The sequence below is a fragment of the Pleurodeles waltl genome, chromosome 6 (genome assembly GCF_031143425.1).
Source record: "Pleurodeles waltl isolate 20211129_DDA chromosome 6, aPleWal1.hap1.20221129, whole genome shotgun sequence".
In the NCBI taxonomy this organism is placed as follows: Eukaryota; Metazoa; Chordata; class Amphibia; order Caudata; family Salamandridae; genus Pleurodeles; species Pleurodeles waltl.
This window is the reverse complement of record NC_090445.1, coordinates 286,948,772-286,967,588: the sequence shown is the minus strand read 5'-3', so window position 1 is coordinate 286,967,588 and position 18,817 is coordinate 286,948,772. Positions and strand designations below refer to the sequence as shown.

Sequence of the window (18,817 nt, the reverse complement as noted above, 5' to 3'; positions counted from 1 at the left end):
TGCAATCTGGGCATCATCCTGGACTCCTCTCTATCCATGACTCCCCAAGTCAATGGCATCTCATCGTCATGCTTCCACATCCTCTGACTCCTTCAAAAGTTTTTCAAGTGGATTCCCTCTGACATGAGGAAGACTGTCACCCACGCACTCGTCACTAGCACACTGGACTACGGCAATGTTCTCTGTGCCAGCATCAGCAAAAAACTACAATCAACACTACAGAGAATCCACAATGTCCAGCCAGACTCATCCTGGACATCCCCCGACACAGCCACATCCCCTCCCACCTCAGAGACCTACACTGGTTCCCAGTCATCAAGCGCATCCGATAGAAACTCCTAATCCACACCTACAAGGCACTAAACAACATAGGACCGGCATACCTCAACCACCGCCTCGCCTTCTACGTACCCAACAGACATCTCCTCTCTTCCCAGCTTGCCCTCGCAGCCATTCCCAAGATCCAGAAAAGTACAGCAGGTGGAAGATCCTTCTGCTACCTCACAACCAGGACATGGAACACGCTACCTTTCAAACTCAGGCAGACCGCATCACTGAAGCAGTTCAGGAAGGACCTCAAGACCTGGTTCTTCGATTGAACAGCAATCAGTGCCTTCAGACCATATGGGTGAATAGATGCGCTTTAGAAATTGTTGAGTGATTGATTGAGTCCAACGTTACCATTAAAGAGGATTTAGAATCACAATTATTTTGAGTCTATTCAGTATATCTCTATCTACTCCTAACGAGATCTATCACTTACTAAACATTTTAAGGTAACCCTATGTTAGTCAATGGGAGAGATAGGCCTTACTGTAGTGAAAAATGACTTATGGAGTTTTTCTCTACCAGGACCTTTAAAATTTAAGCCCATATCCCTTGAAGATTGTATTTTAGCTTGCATAGAGGTAATTGATCTGGTGACCTGGCAGCTCACAGTGAAACAGAGGCCCTCAGCTGTGCCTGCCTAGCCTAGGGCCACCCTCTGCATTTATAGGTCTCCACCAGCTGAAGCGTATTTGTCATACATTGGCATTGGTACATAGTTTTCTTTTAAAGAAAGAAAACTTCAAACTTGATGGATTGCTTTTGTAAAACAAAAAATATATACCCTGAAACGTAGGGAGTGTTCTCTCTACACAGTTCTGTGTTATCCTGCTTGCAGCTACCATGGCAGGAAAAAACAAGGTCAGAGGATCCTTCATGTAAATGAAAGGCTTATCATGGTTTAGAGCAGCAACTCTGTTGTGGTGATCATAGAGTTTAATCAGCAGAGCTAACAAAGGCTCCACCATTGAAATACCAAAGGTGTCACACTAGGAAATACTATGTTTACAGTGAGGCTCCCTCTATACCAAACTGTAAATGTCCCCAATAGTGTTCACTATAACTTATTTTAAGTTACAATCTTTGTGGTGTATGCCTTATCTGTTGTTCTGGATTTTACTACATAATGTATTTATTGGTACATTTTAACTGAAATAAACAAATTAAATAAGTGACTTAATGAACACCGTGATGCCATAGGATGTAAAAAAGGTATGCGATGCCACTTCTGCCACACCTGGCATTAAGCAGGATTGACATCTCAAGCTAAAGTGGTGGCAGAAAGCACTCTCTTGTTAGCATGGTTGTCTTACTGTTACTGTGTCACAAAAATAAAATGGGTATATGGTCTTATGACATTTCTTTTATTTTTCAGACTGTGTTCGCAGATGCCCAGTCCTTTATGTTGACATCACACAAGAGAAAGGAAAGATTTGGTGGAATATTCGGAACATGTGCTTCCAGATTGTAGAGCACAATTGGTTTGAGACCTTTATCATCTTTATGATCCTACTCAGCAGTGGAGCATTGGTACTTAAACATCAGTTGATTTTCCTACTTGGGGATAGTGTTACCCTTACATTATCACTGAATAGCTAAGCCATGTTAGATCAGTGCTTTGCCTTTTATATGTACGCATTAATCTTTCATATGGCACACTGACAACTTTGCATCTTCAACTTTATTTATAGACAAGTAATAGACAGAGAGGTGGTATGATATTGGATTGAGTGTATGGTTGCCATGATGCTTTTAAGGCAGATTCTGGCTGTGAGTAGTTGGATCTGAACATAGGTACTAGATGATCTGGTGGGAAAGCTAACTTCCCCTAAGGAGCAAGCTTTTTGAGGATAGCAAACAAATGAGGCTTGTGCTGCAGCATTGTTTACTTGGTGTGATTAATTTGTTGGCAAAGGTTGTTCTTTAGGCATTTGCCTATGTAAATGTACATTAAGTATGTTTGAGAACAGAAGGGCTGTCAGTAGGATCGGTGGAGCTTAAAAGGTTTGTGACCCCAGAACCTAGGGATAGATGCTGTTACAGTCTTAGAGTTCAGATTATCAAATTCATTAATAATGAGTGATGGCAGTAAATGTTATGGAAGAAACAAGACATATATAGCCTCATTGGGAGTATTTTTCATGCTGGGGGACTAAAACTAGTAATGGCCAGATTTTGATTTGGCATTCTGAAAAGAATTTGTGATTTTGACCCCCCTGATTACCAACACCTGGGTATGGCCAACCCTTAAGGTGGCTGTATTTTAGTTGGGTTCTTTCTGTCTTTCTGTTGCACCATACTTTAACTGTGCTGCAACATGACATAACATTTTGCTTTCAAAATATTTTATTGCACTATATATAATAATCTAATAACATAAATACAAATAAAAAACTCCATAATAAGGAATGCAGTTATAAACATTTGATGATGTATATTGTTATACATATCAATCTGCACAGGGATGAGGAGATGCAAACTAGAGTATAAATAAATAAAAACAATAAAAAATAGATACATGTACACAATGTGGTTAATGTAGCAGCACAAATTGACTTAAAATAGCATTAATTATTAGGCATTGTCCAAAGCATTGCTAGTATTATAAGCTTCTGATGGATACATCTACCTGCAAATTCCTCACCTTTTGAATATCCCCAATGAATCAGCATTCCACAGAAACATTTTTTGGCAGCTGTCCCTCGTTGACGAGGACATCACAGTGCCCATGGCTCTGCACGCAACCTCGTATGACATCACTGGAGCCTTAAGATACCCTTGTCAGCGTTCTGACGTTAGTTCCCTTTTTTTCTGAACCTTCGACATGTAACAGTTTTTCTGAGCTCTCTGGAGTGTTACCAGTCTTTTGACATGTTTTGTCCAGATACTGCAATGCCGTGGAGGGAAATGTCTCCATCAAGGAAATCTGGTTTTAAACCTTGCAGGGAATGTGAGATTCACATGTCAATCACATGACCTCATGAAGACTGTCTTTGGTGTCTAAGTTCGGACCACAATGTCGACACCCTTTCATCAGGTCAAAATATGAACCCCAGGCTCTGAAGAAGAGGGAGGTGAAATTCTTCATGGCCAAGGCAAGACAAGAAGAAGAAAGGACATTGAAAGTCTTTTCTTGTTCAAGTCAGCATCGTCTCATTTCTCGAAGTCAGCCAAGATAAAGCATAAGAAGAAGTGGCATCATGGTTCCTGTCATTGTTCTTCAAGAGATGAGTCTCCAAAGTCAGTGTCACACCCCTTGTCTGAGGTAGAGTGAAGATTGAGGTAAGGTGACTCTGGCCCTGGCTCCGTCCCCGGGGTACTCTCTGGTATTCCCTTAGTCTGAGATCACCACTGACTTAGCCTCTTGATCCAGAGCTGGAGATAGATACAGTTCCTCATGTGCCTCCTCAACATCCTCGATAGGAGCAGAGGTATCCAGCTTTCTCTTCTCCAGGATCTAATACTTTAAACTTTATAAATACTATGTACAGCATTTTCAGCAGGGCTGTGACTCTATCTGACCCCAAGGGTCTGCGATCATAATCCTTAGGCAGTTTTCAGTGAAGTATCAGCAGGCTCCATTCATGCCCTTTATGCCGATGGCTCAGGTTTCCTGGCTTACACCAGTCTGCAAAAAAGGTGTTTTCTTCTGGTCATATGGCTCTGAAGTCAACCAACACAACTTGTTTGTTGGAACAATACATTCATGCTTTGATGGACTCAGCTAAAGTAGGCGTTCTGAAATTGTTGGCGTATGTTCAGGCCCATTTTTCTGAGCTGCTGAAAGATGGCCACAGTGTTGCTCTCTAGGTCATTCAGTCGGGCCTGGATATGGCTGATTCAGTTGCAATGATAGCGACTTCAGTCCTATGAGGAGGCATACATGGCTAAGAGGGTCTGTATTCTCACTGGATGTGCAAAACACCTTCATGGATTTGCGTTTCGATGGGTCGAGACTGTCTGGCACCAAAGCTGATTCTGCCTTGGCGAGAATGAAGGCTAGGAAGGCAAGATCTTTGGGCCTTCAGTCACATCCCAGGGAGTGCAGGCAGTTTTGGAGGTTTTGTGGGTTTGGCAGGAACTTCTCCTTTTGAGGAAGGCATCAATACTAGCAGCAGCAACACCAGCCGTCCAGTAGCCTATATAGAAGTGATAAGGGGCTGGGTAGAGGTAGACAGCAAGGAACCATCCATCAGCCACCTTCCTCCTCCTCTGCTTTCTTCCTGTTTGATCTCTCAGGGAAGCAGCCCTAGTTTTACCATCTTAGAGTGTGCTTTGCCAGTGGGAAGGCGGGTGGTCCAGTTTCTACCACAACTGAGGTCCATAGCATCGGATAAGTGGGTTTGAAATATTGTAGAAAAACTGTATGCCACAGCCTTCTGAGAATTTCCCTCACCCTTTCCTCCCCACCAAGGTTTTTGTTCCAAAGACCTTCTTCTGCTTCTTCAATAGGTGGTCTTATCCTTACTCCTAAAGGGTGCAATATAGTTGGTTCCAGAGGAGGAAAGGGGTCAAGGTTGCTATTCCTGGTACTTCCTGTTTCCCAAAAAGGACGGCAGTTTATGTCCAATCCTAGACCTCAGGATTTTTTATTGGTTCCTCAAGCAGGAAAAGTTCAAAGTGGTGACCCTAGGACAAGTGCTTCTTGCACTGAAGAAAGAAGACTGGATGGTCTTAATCGACTTGCAGGATGCATATATTCACATCCCCATTTGGAAATCGCACAGGAAGTATCTCCGCTTCATGGTGTGGTCTCATCATTACCAATTTGCGGTCCATCCATTTGGTCTTACTTCGGCACCTTGAGTCTTCACAAAGGTGACAGCAGTGGTCGCAGCACATTGCAGGAGATGGGGAATACCTGGATTCTGCTACCTGGATAATTGGTTGATCAAAGCTGAGTCTCCAGAGTTGGTATTGCACCACATGCAGGTGACAACTCAATTATTGTTCAACCTGGACTTTTCTGTCAACAGGCCCAAGGCCCACAGCCCACCAATAGTCCTCTCAGTGCATCCTGTTCATAGGTGCAGTACTGGACACTACAGTGAATCAAGCCTAGCCTCCTCCTCAGAGGAATTTAGACAGTCAGGCTATGATTCCAATGTTTCAGAATGGAGCAATGTCTCCAGTCCTGAGGCCTTGCACCTGCTAGGCCTGTTGGTCTCCTGCATTCTGTTGGTCACTCATGCATGTTGGCACATGAGGGCCCTGCAGTGGTGCCTCTGCAGGCAGTGGTTTCAACACAGGACAAGAAATCAAAGTAGAGATCCTACCCCAACAGAGTGGGCTCCACCAACTAAGCATGCTTGTTAGAAAAACTACCCTCACCCACTAATCGTGGCATGCTTCATCACAGGGCTATGCTGACACATTCCCACTCTCACCAATGTCAGGAATGGAGCAAAAGAGAAGGGGAACACAAAACACAAAGACAAGTGGGGATCAAACATACAGAACACCACTCAAGATTATTAAATCTATCTCATGTGAATTCATTACTGATTTTTATTCCCAGATTCACTGGATAAAGTTTGGAAAATTGGTGGTGATATTGAGAAATAATCACCCATTCACCCCAAATCTCTGTTCTAGGGTCAACATGTTTCGACCATTTCCATCGCCCATCTGGGTTACTCGGCCTTCATCAGGACCATCAATCCCCTCAACATTAAGTTCCCTACCTGTCGTCAACCAAATTTTGATCAACAGATGAGCTTGGGTTCAATCGTCCCCTACTAGTACACACACACTCAGGCCCTCCTCCCTTCCATTTGCAGTCAGTTGGCGAGGTCTTAACAGACAATACTACTGCAATGTGGTACACAAACAAAAAGGGAGGATTAGGGTCATATGTCCCCTATAGAGAGGCTCTGCTACTATGGTCTTGGGCTCAGGATCATCAGATTTGTATGATGACAAATCATCTGGACAGAGTTCTCAATGTGCTTGTGGACAGTCTCAGCCAGCATGTTTTGGCCTATCACGAGTGGCATCTCCATCTGGAATTAGTTCTTCATATGTTGTGGTTATGAGGGACACCTCAGATAGAACTTTTTGCCACTCGAGAGAACGTGCACTGCCCGTCATTCTGCAGCCCCCAGTATCTGATGCAGGGAACATTGCGGGACTCATTTCAATTGGACAGAGTCTCCCAGCTGTTTTACGTTTTTGCCCATTGCCTTTGACTCCTCGGTTTCTGCGAAAGATTTATCAAGACCGGACCCAAGTCATATTGATAGCCTGGGATTTGTCATGAAGGGTGTGGTACACAAACCTTCTCCACCTTTCACTGTGTCCTCCACTCTGTCTCCCTCACTGGGCGGTCCTCATCTCGCAGTTGCAGAGTCAGTTTCTACACCCCTCCTCCAGAGCCTGCACTTACATGCCTGGAAAATGAACTGGGCAATCTGAGTTATTTTTCCCACCCCTGTCATGTGGTGGATGTTATTTTAGCAGCTAGAAGATAATCCACCAAATTGGTTTATTCTGGAAGATGGTCTAAGTTTTTAAACTCTTTAAAGGCCCATGTATATGATATTTTACATTTTGCACTCAACTTGGCTCAGCAAGGCTGTGCAGTTGCAACAGTTAGGGACTATTTATCTGCCCTTTTGGCATTTCTTCGTTTGCCCGATCAGCCTTCTCTAAGTCCTCTATAGTGTTGAGGTTTATTAGGGGATTTACTAACAATTGTCCTTCTTCTATGTTTGTGCCTCAGTAGGATCTTAATTTAGTGCTTACTTATCTTATGTGTTCTGCATTTAAACCTTTGCATAGTTGTCCTTTGAGGTTACTTACTTTTAAGACAATTTTTCTGATTGCTATAATGTCTGCTAGATGAGTTAGGGAGTTGCAGGCTCTACATTTTAAGCCTCCATTCACAACCTTTTACCCTGATAAGTTGGTGTTAAGAACCAGGGCTGCTTTCCTGCCAAAGGTGGTTACTCCCTTCCACTTGATCCAATCTGTCACCATTTCTAATTTCTATACTACTCCACATCGATCTAAAGAGGAGGAAAGACTTCATCGATTGGACCCCAAAAGTGCTGTTAGCTTTTATGTGCCTAGAACTCGTGATATCTGGCTGGATGATCAGCTGCTTGTTAAATATGTGGGCAAGTTGAAAGGAAAACCACCAGAAAAAGTGTTACTGAATGTAAATAACTTGTCCATCAAGAGAATCTCAAGAGAATTGACAGTCTAATGACCACTTAACAAGTTTATAAAGACAGAAGATTAGCACCTCTTCTAATAAATACTATCCAATATTTCCAAAGCCCAGACAGTATGAACTGGAAGTAATTTGGCATCTTTCCTGTTGGAGATAGTTAATTTAATAGTGGCACTATTTCAAGGCAAAGTGTGACAAACACACTGTGCTTTTGGTATTTTAATCCTTGAGTTAGTTTTGTTTACTTTGTTCACTTTTGAAGGTCTCTCCATTAACGGAAGGTTTAAATACATTCGCTCTCACACCATATTAGTCATATATATCTCTTTGGTTTACCACAGCTTTGCCGATTGCTGCAGAGAGAGTTATTCAGCTGCCCACTTGCTGTTTGACATTCTTCTATCACCATTTTGCTCAGACAGCATTTCTCTCCTGGTTTGGGATGCCAATTTAAGGAGCCAGAGTGTGTATGTGCGCTGTGAGTGCACCACCAGTGTGCCAAAGGAAAGCCCTTCCACGACAGACTGTGCCATTCGCCAGAACCACTGGCCATTTTTCTTCAGAAAAGACTCCACGGTTCTCCTACTTACAAACACAATTCAGGATGTTAGGAAACTGTGGTAAGACATCAAGCTGCTCCCTATTTGGGTTCAATGAGCTTTATCAGGGAGAGGGTTGAACTTGCATATCATGCGAGCTTATGACTGGCACTACTTCTTCCTCATCCAGCATGCTTACCAAATCCCATGCCACACTAAAGAATGGTCAAATAATGTAGATGACTTCCAAAGAGACATAATATAGAGGCTTCTTGATTAATATCAGATTGCTAATTAACAGTAAAATACAATTTTCGGAGTTCACTGTGGCACACAACCCTGACTGGGTGTTTGTCACTGAAACCTGGGCATATGACTTGTCCAGCACAGATTTGGTGGATGCCATTCCTCTGGGGTACACTATTGTTAGACAGAATAGGAAAAACAGACCAGGTGGAGGTCTAGCAGTTATACACAAGGCAAAGTTGCACTGCCTCATGGAACCTTTACAGAGATCGACCCCGTGAGGCTCTTTATTTCTTAGTACAACTTCAGCCCACAAAACCTTTGCTGGCACCCTAGTTTATAGACCCCTAGGGCATAGGCCGGTATTTACTATAGAACTAGCCCATATCAACAACCCCTACCACAGAAAAAGACAAATTGACATTCCTGGGAGATTTGAATTCTCTTTTGAAGGATGTTACGTGTAAAGACTCAATATCATTTGAGGACACTGTCATGTTTTGGTCTCTTACAGTTGGTCGAAGTCTTTACACACAATGCAGGTCACACATTAGATTAAATGTTTTCTAGTGACCTCCGACTGAAACTCAGTGAAGTGTTACCACTTAGTTGGTCAAAGTCACACTCTCTCGTTGCTTAGATAAAAGGTCTTGAGTAACAATAATAACAGAGTATGGAAGAGGAATTAGGAGAGATTATCTGGAGAAGCTTTCTCTACTGCTCTCAGAACCAATATTAGGACTAATCATGAGGATTTTGAGCTGGCCTCAGTGGAGTTCCTAGCCTGGCTCAGTTCTGCTTTGGATTTAGTTGCCCCACTTAAGGAAACCCAGAAGCATAGGAAGCTGCTAACAGTGCCATGGTTTATTGAGCGTCTCAAACAGCGTTGACAATCATTGGCGACAAGAACAAGGCTGGCAGGCAAACTATGATATCCAGGAAAAAAATGCATATAAAGCCCTCTTCAAGGACTACAAATTAGCAATTAGAGAGGAAAAATTGAATTTCTGCACTAAAAAAAATCAACTCTGCCAATTCTACTAAAGAGCACTGAAATACCCCACCACCTTACAGGGATCTCAAGATTTCTGCAATAAGCTGGCAGATTCTTTTTCAACCAAAAAGTCTAGCCATGTATGTGGAATTTGACTCTTCTAGTTATGAGATACAGAATTCCTCACAGCTTGATTTACAATCCAAGATAAACACTACAGAAGGCAGAGAGAGAACAGTGGAGCACATAATTCTATAGTCATTTACACATGTAACATAAGAACAAGTCCCATCTCCATAGCATAAATTCAGGGTGCACTTCTGAGCTGTGCCCTGCCAAAATCAAGCAGCTAGCAGAGTTGCAGTTCCTCTGACCTAAATTATGAACAGGGCTATTAGTACATGATGCTACCCACTTCCTTGGAAGGAAGCTGCAGTTAGGCCATTGTTAAAAAAAAAACCAATCTAAACCTAAAAGGCTTAATAAGTTACCACCCCATCTCCTTGCTCTGGATACCCACAAACATTTTGAAAAAACATCTAAATGTACAGCTGATGGCCTATATTGAGGAACAGGGACTGCTGGATTCTTCTCAAATTTAATTTAGCAGCAACCATGATACTGAAACTGCCTTGGATTCAGCTGTGCACGTTATTAGATCACTGGTCGATGCAGGGCAGGCTGCAGCAGTAATCATATTGAATCTGTCAGCAGCCTTTGATACAATCTCTCCCACCCTTCTGACAGGTTGGCTATACCACCTAGGTATGAACGATTTGGCCCTGAAACTCTTAAAATCCTTTCTCAGTGAGAGATCGCAGATTGGGACATTTATTCAATTTAAGGTGGACTCATTTGCCCCGCCATGTGGGGTGCCTCAGGGATCTTCCCTGAGCCCAACACCATTTAATGTGTATGTATCCCCACTAGCTAAAATATTTCGATCATTTGGGCTATCTCATATGCTGATTACACTCAAATAATAGTGTCAATCACTGACAGCAGTGAGCCCATATCTGCCAACTTTAACAACTGCATGAAGGCAGTGGCAAACTGGATGAGAACTAATTGCCTGAAATTAAATGGAGACAAGACAGAAGTCATCACTTTTGGAAGTCAGTCTTCCATATGGAATAACAACTGATTCGGCAAAAATGTGGATGTGATTGTGGTAAAAAAATATTGTGTTTGACCCACAGGTTAATCACACAGTTTCCACAAGCTTTTATATTATTAGAATTATTTGCAAGGGCTTCCCCTACATCCCAGTATCACGTGCAAACAAGTGGCTCTGGCGCAAATATCTTCCTTACTTGATTACTGCACTCTCTATCTGAACATCAGTAAGCTGGCCCTAATAAAGTTGCAAACTGTTCAAAATGCAGCAGCAAGATTGATATTGGATATTCCCAAATGTCAATCAGTCTCAGGGGGCCTAAAAAAGACTTGCTGATCAGTGAAAAGTTGTATTATGTTTAAGGCCTTGTACATTGCTCACAAGACCTTACATAGCTCAGGGCCTAGAGCAATCATAACAATGTTCCACTGGTGTTTACCAACCAGACTGCTTCACTCAGCGACTCAAACGTTTGTGGTTGTCCCCAAATTTTGGAAAGCAAGATGGGAAGGTAGAGCTGTCTCTGTGGTCACTGCCAACTTATGGAACTTCCTTCCACATCATTTTACCAGTCTGCATGCAATAAATTAGGGGCCATGGAGCCCTAGAACAGAGAATCTTATTTTCATCTGATCTAGCAAGTCTTTAGTGCTTTGACACCCTCAGATATAGGTGCGCTCTTACAAGTTTATTTCATTTCCTTGCAATACTGGACAAAATTTGACAAGTACTTAACTTCATATGTGGTGTGGACAGTGAACAATATAGATAGTTTACAAAGAATTGTAGTTTATTATTCAAGTATTTAGTACTCATATCCCAGACTCTAATCCAAAAATCAGAAATAAAAGGACATTCAAATATCAAATATTTTGAAGTGCTAATTTCAATTTCACAATTTATATGAAGCCCATAAAAAACTTTATAAAACAAAATAAATTAGGCTGATAAAGTGGTAACAGCCTGAAATATGGCATAAGCATATATTCCCCTATTGCTGAAATTGTGGATCTAATCTTTTTATTGTTCTCAAGAAGGTACACACAATGCCCAAAACCCATGGATGTTATTTGCCTTTTGCAACCCCAGGCACTGTTTTTGCAACACCCTGCTTAGCTGCCAAACTCTTCTCATGGGCTTCTCAGTTGTGATAGTGGCCATTCACGTTTTAATATTTGAAACAATTCCCACATGACCAGAGCACTCACAATTAGGTAACAACACAATTTATTACTTCAATCAGACGTGTTTCGGCATAACTGCCTTTTTTCAATGGTGATAACGTGCATCAAAATCACATGACATTTGCTTTTAAAGGTACTACATTCTTCTAATTAGATAGTGAATCATCAATGTCCAATTCATTTCATCACACCAAAAATGATTTTAAACTTGAGGCATGTTACCACCCTCATAACAAAAGCAAATGTCATGTGATTCTGACCAGCATTGAAAAAGACAATTATGCCGAAACGCATCAGGTTGAAGTAATAAGTTGTGCTGTTACTTACCCGTGAAAAGAAAAATGTATTTGTCATTTAAAAACAGTAAGATCTCCTTTCAGTATGAGCCTTAAACATTTGTAGTTAAACAAAAAATTTAAAAAAAAGGAAAATGAGTCCGGCAGGACTCGAAATTTCAACGCGCTCAGTGTTCAAGGTCTGTGACCTTCACACTGAGCTAATCATTCTTTTTCTTTCTTTTGTATTTTTCAGTCCGTAAGGGGCTATTTGGGGCCATGGGGAGGCCCTCAAGGGCTCCCCCACAGTCCCTACAAGTACTTTCTTTTTTTTATTAATTTTTTTAAAACATTGTAAAACAAGCAATTTGCGAGCTATCTGGGACCGCAATGAAACCCTCAAGGCCTCCCCCGCAGGCCCATTGCTTCAGCAACCAAGGAGCTACTTTAAGTAGCAGGTCCATTATAGCTCAAGCAAACCTTTCATCTCTGTTCCCTGCATGCATACCTGTGTGCAGGGGACAGAGATGAAAGCTCCGTTTTATGACGGCGGGACCTTCTTGACAGGAGTGTTTCCTTCAAAGCTGCAGCCAAGCCACAGCAAAAAGCTATGCCCCGGCGGTGGGCACCCTGAGGCACATCAGGAGCCGGCCCCGAGGTTAGGCGGTCCACAGGGCCATCAGTAGCTCCTGGAGGGGGCCCCCTCCAACATAGGCATAGCCCCAGAGGTGGTGGTCCCCGGGGCTAATGGGGTTCCAAAAGTTTATATTATTTAGTATATGCCCTGGAGAGGTGGTGATCCCCAGAGCTTCGGCGGTGGGGGGCATGCAGTCCCCTGCTCATATTTCATCCTAGCCCCATGGAGGTGGTGGTCCCTGGGGCTGTGGGGGAGATAATAACATTTTTGCCCTGAGGGGGGGTGGTCCCCAGGGTACGGGGGCTGCACTGCCCGCACTTGTATTTCGTTCTAGCCCCGGGGAGGTGGTGGTACCCGGGGCCATTGGGCCTCCCCCACATATTTAAAGCGTTTTTGCCCCAGGAGGTGGTGGTCCCCAGGGCACGGGGCCAGGAGGCCCTCCCTATTAAAAAGAAAAGAGTGCCCCAGGAACCTGGCCCACCCAGGGGGCATATTTAAAAACGAGAGGAGGAGCAGCCTGCGCTCTTTTAAAAAAAAAATAATAATAATTGCCACGGGTTTGCGACCACATAGTATATTTGTGTTAAATATCTTTTTTAAAATGCTTTTTAGCATGGGGGTTCTTTGGGACCCCAGCACCAGAGCTAAGTGGTCAGGGTGTTTATACCCTGACCCCATTTGTATTTTTTAGTATTTATTTCTGGGACTCAGCTTCCCAAGATAGCTGCCAACACTTCCTTGTTGAAGTGTTGGCAGCCAATCATATCTCAGCATGAAATCGGGAGGGGTCAAGAATCCTTCGCGTCGCTGGATATACAATTTGGATTTCCTTAAATTTCTCAAAAAACACTGAACGGATCTACACCAAATAACAAAAAGGGCTCTTTCTGGCTACCTTTCTGCCAAATTAGTTGTTATTCCATCTAGTGGTTTTTGCACTATCACTGTTCAATTTTCCCTATGGGAATTAACATTGAAAATGCTCTAAATTTCACACTCCCTTTATGTCAGCCTCTGCTTGACGGATCACCCCAAAATGTTCTAGACAGCACCTCTGTCTAATTTTTGGGGAACATTTTGTGAAGATTCGTCAAGTGGCAGCAAAGATATAGGCAAGCAAAAAAACAGCTTTTTCTATAAAAACAAGGTGCTAACAATAACTACCTAGTGGCGACTGCCTATATATATGTGTATATATATATATATATATATATGTATATATCAAAGCATTTCAAACAGAATGGATTTGTGACAAAAACAACTTGACAAAAACTGAAGTACAAATTTTGCGTGATTTACAAAAAGATGAAACTTTAATAATTAAACCTGCAGAAAAAGGCGGGAATATTGTAATTCAAGATAAAAACAGATATGTACAGGAGGCAATGCGACAACTATCAGATGAAACTTATTATCAACCCATAAATAGCAATCCTACGAAACATGTGGCAGTTCAGATTCAAACATATTTACAACATTGGATAGAACATGGCCTCATTAATCAAGAGGAGGCTAAATACCTGACAGTTGAACATCCGATCACTCCCACAATTTATTTTGTTCCCAAAATTCACAAAGATCCCAAAAATCCACCTGGGAGGCCAATAGTTTCAGCGAATCAATCTTTATTGGAACATATATCAAATTATATTGATTTCTTTTTAGCACCAGTGGCATGTAACTTAAATTCATATTTGAAAAACACAGGGGATTTATTGAGACATTTGGATGGCATTCCGTGGCAGGACTCAAATAAGTTGATAACAATGGATGTCATTTCACTACACCAATATTGAACATCAGATTGGCATCCAGGCATGTAGGCACTTTCTGAGCCAAAGAAATATTCAATTTGCCCAACATAATGAAATGCTTTTAGAAATGATCCATCTCTGCCTTACCAATAATTTCTTTCAGTTTGACCAGCAGTTATTTTTACAGATAAAAGGAACAGCTATGGGCTTTTCCTTTTCTCCAAATTTTGCAAACTTAACAATGGGCTGGTTTGAACAGAGAATAGCATGGGAAGAAGAAAATGAAAGATTCCAGCAGAAAGTCATTAGCTGGTTAAGATTCATTGATGATTTATTTCTAATTTGGGATGGCACAGAAATTGAATTTAAGGAATATTTTAACGTTTCGAACAATACTGTTGCCAAACTGCAATTCACTTATGAAATCAGTGACACACGAGTGACGTTCCTGGATACAGAAATCTATATAAGAGAAGGAGAGATACATACCACATTACACAGAAAATCTACTGCCACAAATTCAGTGTTACATGCCAATAGTTTTCACCCACCCAATACTAAATGGAACATACCATATGGCGAATCCTTACGGATAAAAAGAATTTGTTCAGAATCTGGAGAATTTGCTAAACATATGAAGGCCTCAGAAGAAAGATTTATCTCCAGACAATATCCCAGGAAATGTATTAATAAGGCAAAACAGCGAGTGGAAAAGATTTTGAGAACAGAATTAGTTCATAAAAAACTTCTGTGTTGGAAGGTCAATCGGTGGATCCTATACGTTTCTTCACAACATACTCCAATAATGTCTCCCAGTTACGGAAGATTCTAACCAAACACTGGTCTATTCTCCAATTGGATCCTATAGTAAAGGAGATTATGGGAGACTTTCCTCAAATGACTTTTAGAAGAGCACCAAATTTGCGGGACAGAATCACGAAAAGTCACTTTAGCTCTCAGAAAAGGGGCAACTGGCTCAAAAAAACAGGTTTTTGGAAATGTGGCAATTGCAAGGCTTGCAAAATTGCAAAAAACACTAAGGAATACACCATTGATTATGGTGTCACAAAAAGCATTAAACAACATATCACTTGTAAGAGCCGGTTCACAGTATATGTTATTGAATGCCCCTGCGGTTTAAAGTATGTTGGGAGCACCATATGTGAAACAAAGAAAAGGATCCTTGAACATATTCGTGCCATCGTCAACACAGACCGAAGTTATGCCACGGCTAAGCATATGGAGTTGGCACATGATAGCCAATGGGAAACAATGACTTTTTATGCGATTGACCATGTCCCCATAAGTGAACGAGGAGGGGACAGAGAAAAGAGACTACGACAATTGGAGTCTAAACACATCTTGGAGATTCGAACCTTGACCCCTCTGGGGATATATCAGGATGAGGAGTTATTTGTACATTTGTAATTTTACATGGCAGCCTTTGCAAATAATCATAAAACACAGTTTTTTCTATTTTCTATTTTCTATTCTGTAGCACTTGCAGCTAATATTCAGTTTGGTTAATATTTTAGTTTTTTTATTATGGGGGGAGACACGGAGAGTATGTCACATACGCACATTTATGAGGTGTATCAACATATTGGTTAAATTGGTTTTGTTTTGCGGTAACTACAACTCCCAGAATGCATTATAGGTTTATAGTGCACTAGTTAATAATTGAATTTATTTGGAAATTATGGGTGAGTTTTAGTTGTGCAGACCGCAGTTATTAAACTTAACAAGCAGAGAGAAGTAGTTTCTAAGTGCATTTAGAAATATGTTGAGTCTTAATGAATTGTTATCTGTAGATATAAATGTGGAAACAGAAACCCCCTACCGGAAATGCCCGTGATCAAGGTCTCTCAGACCGAAACGCGTAGGGCAGGTGATTGTTGAGCTGTAAACGAAGTTAACGGAGCCTGAATAAATGAATTTTGTGAAATAAGAGATCCCGGAGTGCGGTAGTTCGTGAAGTATTTCATGAATGTTGTTGATATATATATAGATATAGATATAGATATATATATATAGATAGATATATATATATATATATATATATATATATAGTGCCGATATATTGTTCGCTATTAGTGTAATAAAAATGTAGTACATTTAGCTGGAATATGCCCTTCTATCACAGCTGAGGTAAGAAAAATATGATTTTAAGTGTACGTTGTGTGTGTGCTTGCGGGTGAGAGTGTGTTTATGTGACAGAGCTTGTTTTTTTGTGTATGTGTACGTATGTCTGTGTGAGTGAAAGTGGAGGTCGAAGTGCATGTGATGTCACTTCCACTAAACCTTGTATTTTTGAGATTTGATATCTATGCCCAAACCACTAGTTTTAAGGGGGCATGAAACGATAATGTTGTAAAGATTGATTGATATGTGTGAACTTAACCAATATGTTTGGCTTCCATGTTTCTCCAGTGGACTCACTGTAGTCCCAGGGGGCACATTGAACCTTTCTGAGCAATAATCTGTAGAACCTTTAAGTATTTAGGGCAGACAAGTATTTGGTAGACAGATTGGAAAAGATAGGGGCCCAGTCTGTCTCCAGTGCCTTTGGCCTTGTTTTCGAGTTTGGTAGTGGGTTACTCTGTCACAAATGTGATGGATATCCCTCCCCCCTCATTACGAGTGCACTTGTAATAAGGCAGACTTAATATCTGTCTTGTCCGACTCTAAAAGGGCCCTTTTCTTTTTCTGTTTGAGCTCAGAGGACACTCTTGTTCATCCCAATTAAATACAAAATCTGTTAAAGTGAATCACTCAAGTTGGGGTTTTAGTGTTACCCCAAATAGCAATGGTAGCTTGCTTCATTGTGCACAACGCTAAGAGCATTGCTTTTGAAGAACTTAATGCCTGTTTCCCCAAATCAAGCATGGATTCCAATACACCTCTGAAGTCCATATTCTCCAAAGGAGTCCTCATTCAATGTTAAGTTTTACATTTTACATTTACATTTTAAGTTAAATCTGGGTTGCCTAGTAGAAACACTATCATCCTTGGTGTGGTCCCCTACCAAACCTTTGGCCTTCACCTCTCCTGTTTTCTGAATTAAATTTGTATTAGCATTAAAGCCAATGCTAAGGTGTTTGTGCTGTCTCCCTTAAATATGGTACAATTGGCTCACACCTGATTGGACATATTTAATGTACTTATATTTCCCTAGTATATCATGCCAAATGTACCCAGGCCCTGTAAAATAAATGCTAATAGTGGGCCTTTGTATACTCTCCCACGCAGTGATACAAAAGGGACACTAGGTGTTGGTAGGATGGGCCCTCCTGCCAGGATGGTTGGGGCTGAGCTGTTCCCTGTCCCACTTACACGTCAAAGGGCTGCCTCCAGCACTCATTCAAAGAAACTTGACGCTAGTCTTTTGTCATCCCAGACTACTTGGAGCCTTGGCAGGGGAGGGGAAGAACTTCCATAACCAGATGTAGGGTATCCAGGATGTCACCCCCTCTTCCAACTCTGGCACCAGGTGAAAATATTGGACCTTCAGAACCATCTCTTCAGTGCACCCCTGGCCTGTGGACACTGCAGAAGAAGGGCTACCTTGTTCCCTAAATGACTGCCCTGCTGCTTGAGTCCTGCTTTGTTACTAAGAGGACTAACCTGCTCCTCCCAGAGGTCTGCCCTGCTGCTTGACACTGCTGTTGTTCCCCAGAGGACCGCCCTACTGCTTGAGGCCTGGTCTTATGAAATTTCTCTTTACAAAAGGGATTTCCATTGTTCAAGTGAGTGTCTATAATTGTGAAGGTGTTTCTCTGATATTATTCTGAGGCAGTCTTTTTTGATTACTTCTCCCAAATTACCCAGTGATTTGTGAGTTACTTTGGTTAACATTTTCCAAAGATCTAAAATCCAATAGAGAATATTTCCTCTCCATGTTCATTTGGCTACGCCTACAACATTTGTATTGCAAACCAGTTCGAAAGAAGTAATATTAAGCATCTGGGCTACATCCCATTTGCACAATGACCAGCCATGGATTACAGTAAATCCTCTATCTACAACTTCTGTTAAAGGGGTTCAATGCATTTTTAGGGATAATTCCTCTGAGACTTTGCACACAAAGTTTGTCACATCTTTCAAACTCTAAAGAACGAAAGGTATCCAATGGATTTCATTGGACTCAAAGCAGAAGTCTATAAAAACCTTAAGAATGCCTTCACTCATGCTCCCATCTTATCATCAGACCCTACCAGATAATTTACTGTCCATTGTGACGAAACAGAGAAGAGAGTAGAAGCAGTCCTACAACAAGTTTAGTTTTATGGTACACCTGATCTCCTATCTGTCTCATGTTCTGTCAGCTTGCAACCATAACTACTTTGTCTTAGAAAATGGTCTGTTGGCATTAAAAATGTCTATATGAAATTGAGGCACATATTGATGGGATCGAGAGAACCATTTGAAGTAAGAACTGACCACAGTAATCTGCAATTTCTCCTGACCATGCAGTGTTAGAATAAACCTGCATCCCTACTTGTGTTCCAAAAACAATCTTTATATTGCCTTCATTTCTGGATACCAAAATATTGTATCAATGCCCATTCTA

At 41.5% G+C, this 18,817-nt stretch overlaps 1 protein-coding gene across 1 annotated transcript in view; it reads left to right on the top strand.

Moving 5' to 3' along the window:
- Positions 1 to 18,817, top strand: part of SCN4A (sodium voltage-gated channel alpha subunit 4) — a 1,135,018-nt gene that overhangs the window by 861,911 nt on the left and 254,290 nt on the right. Inside the window, exon 19 of the mRNA XM_069238085.1 lies at positions 1,703 to 1,857. Coding sequence (XP_069094186.1) covers positions 1,703 to 1,857 — 155 coding nt within the window. The remainder of the gene's footprint in view (positions 1 to 1,702; positions 1,858 to 18,817) is intronic.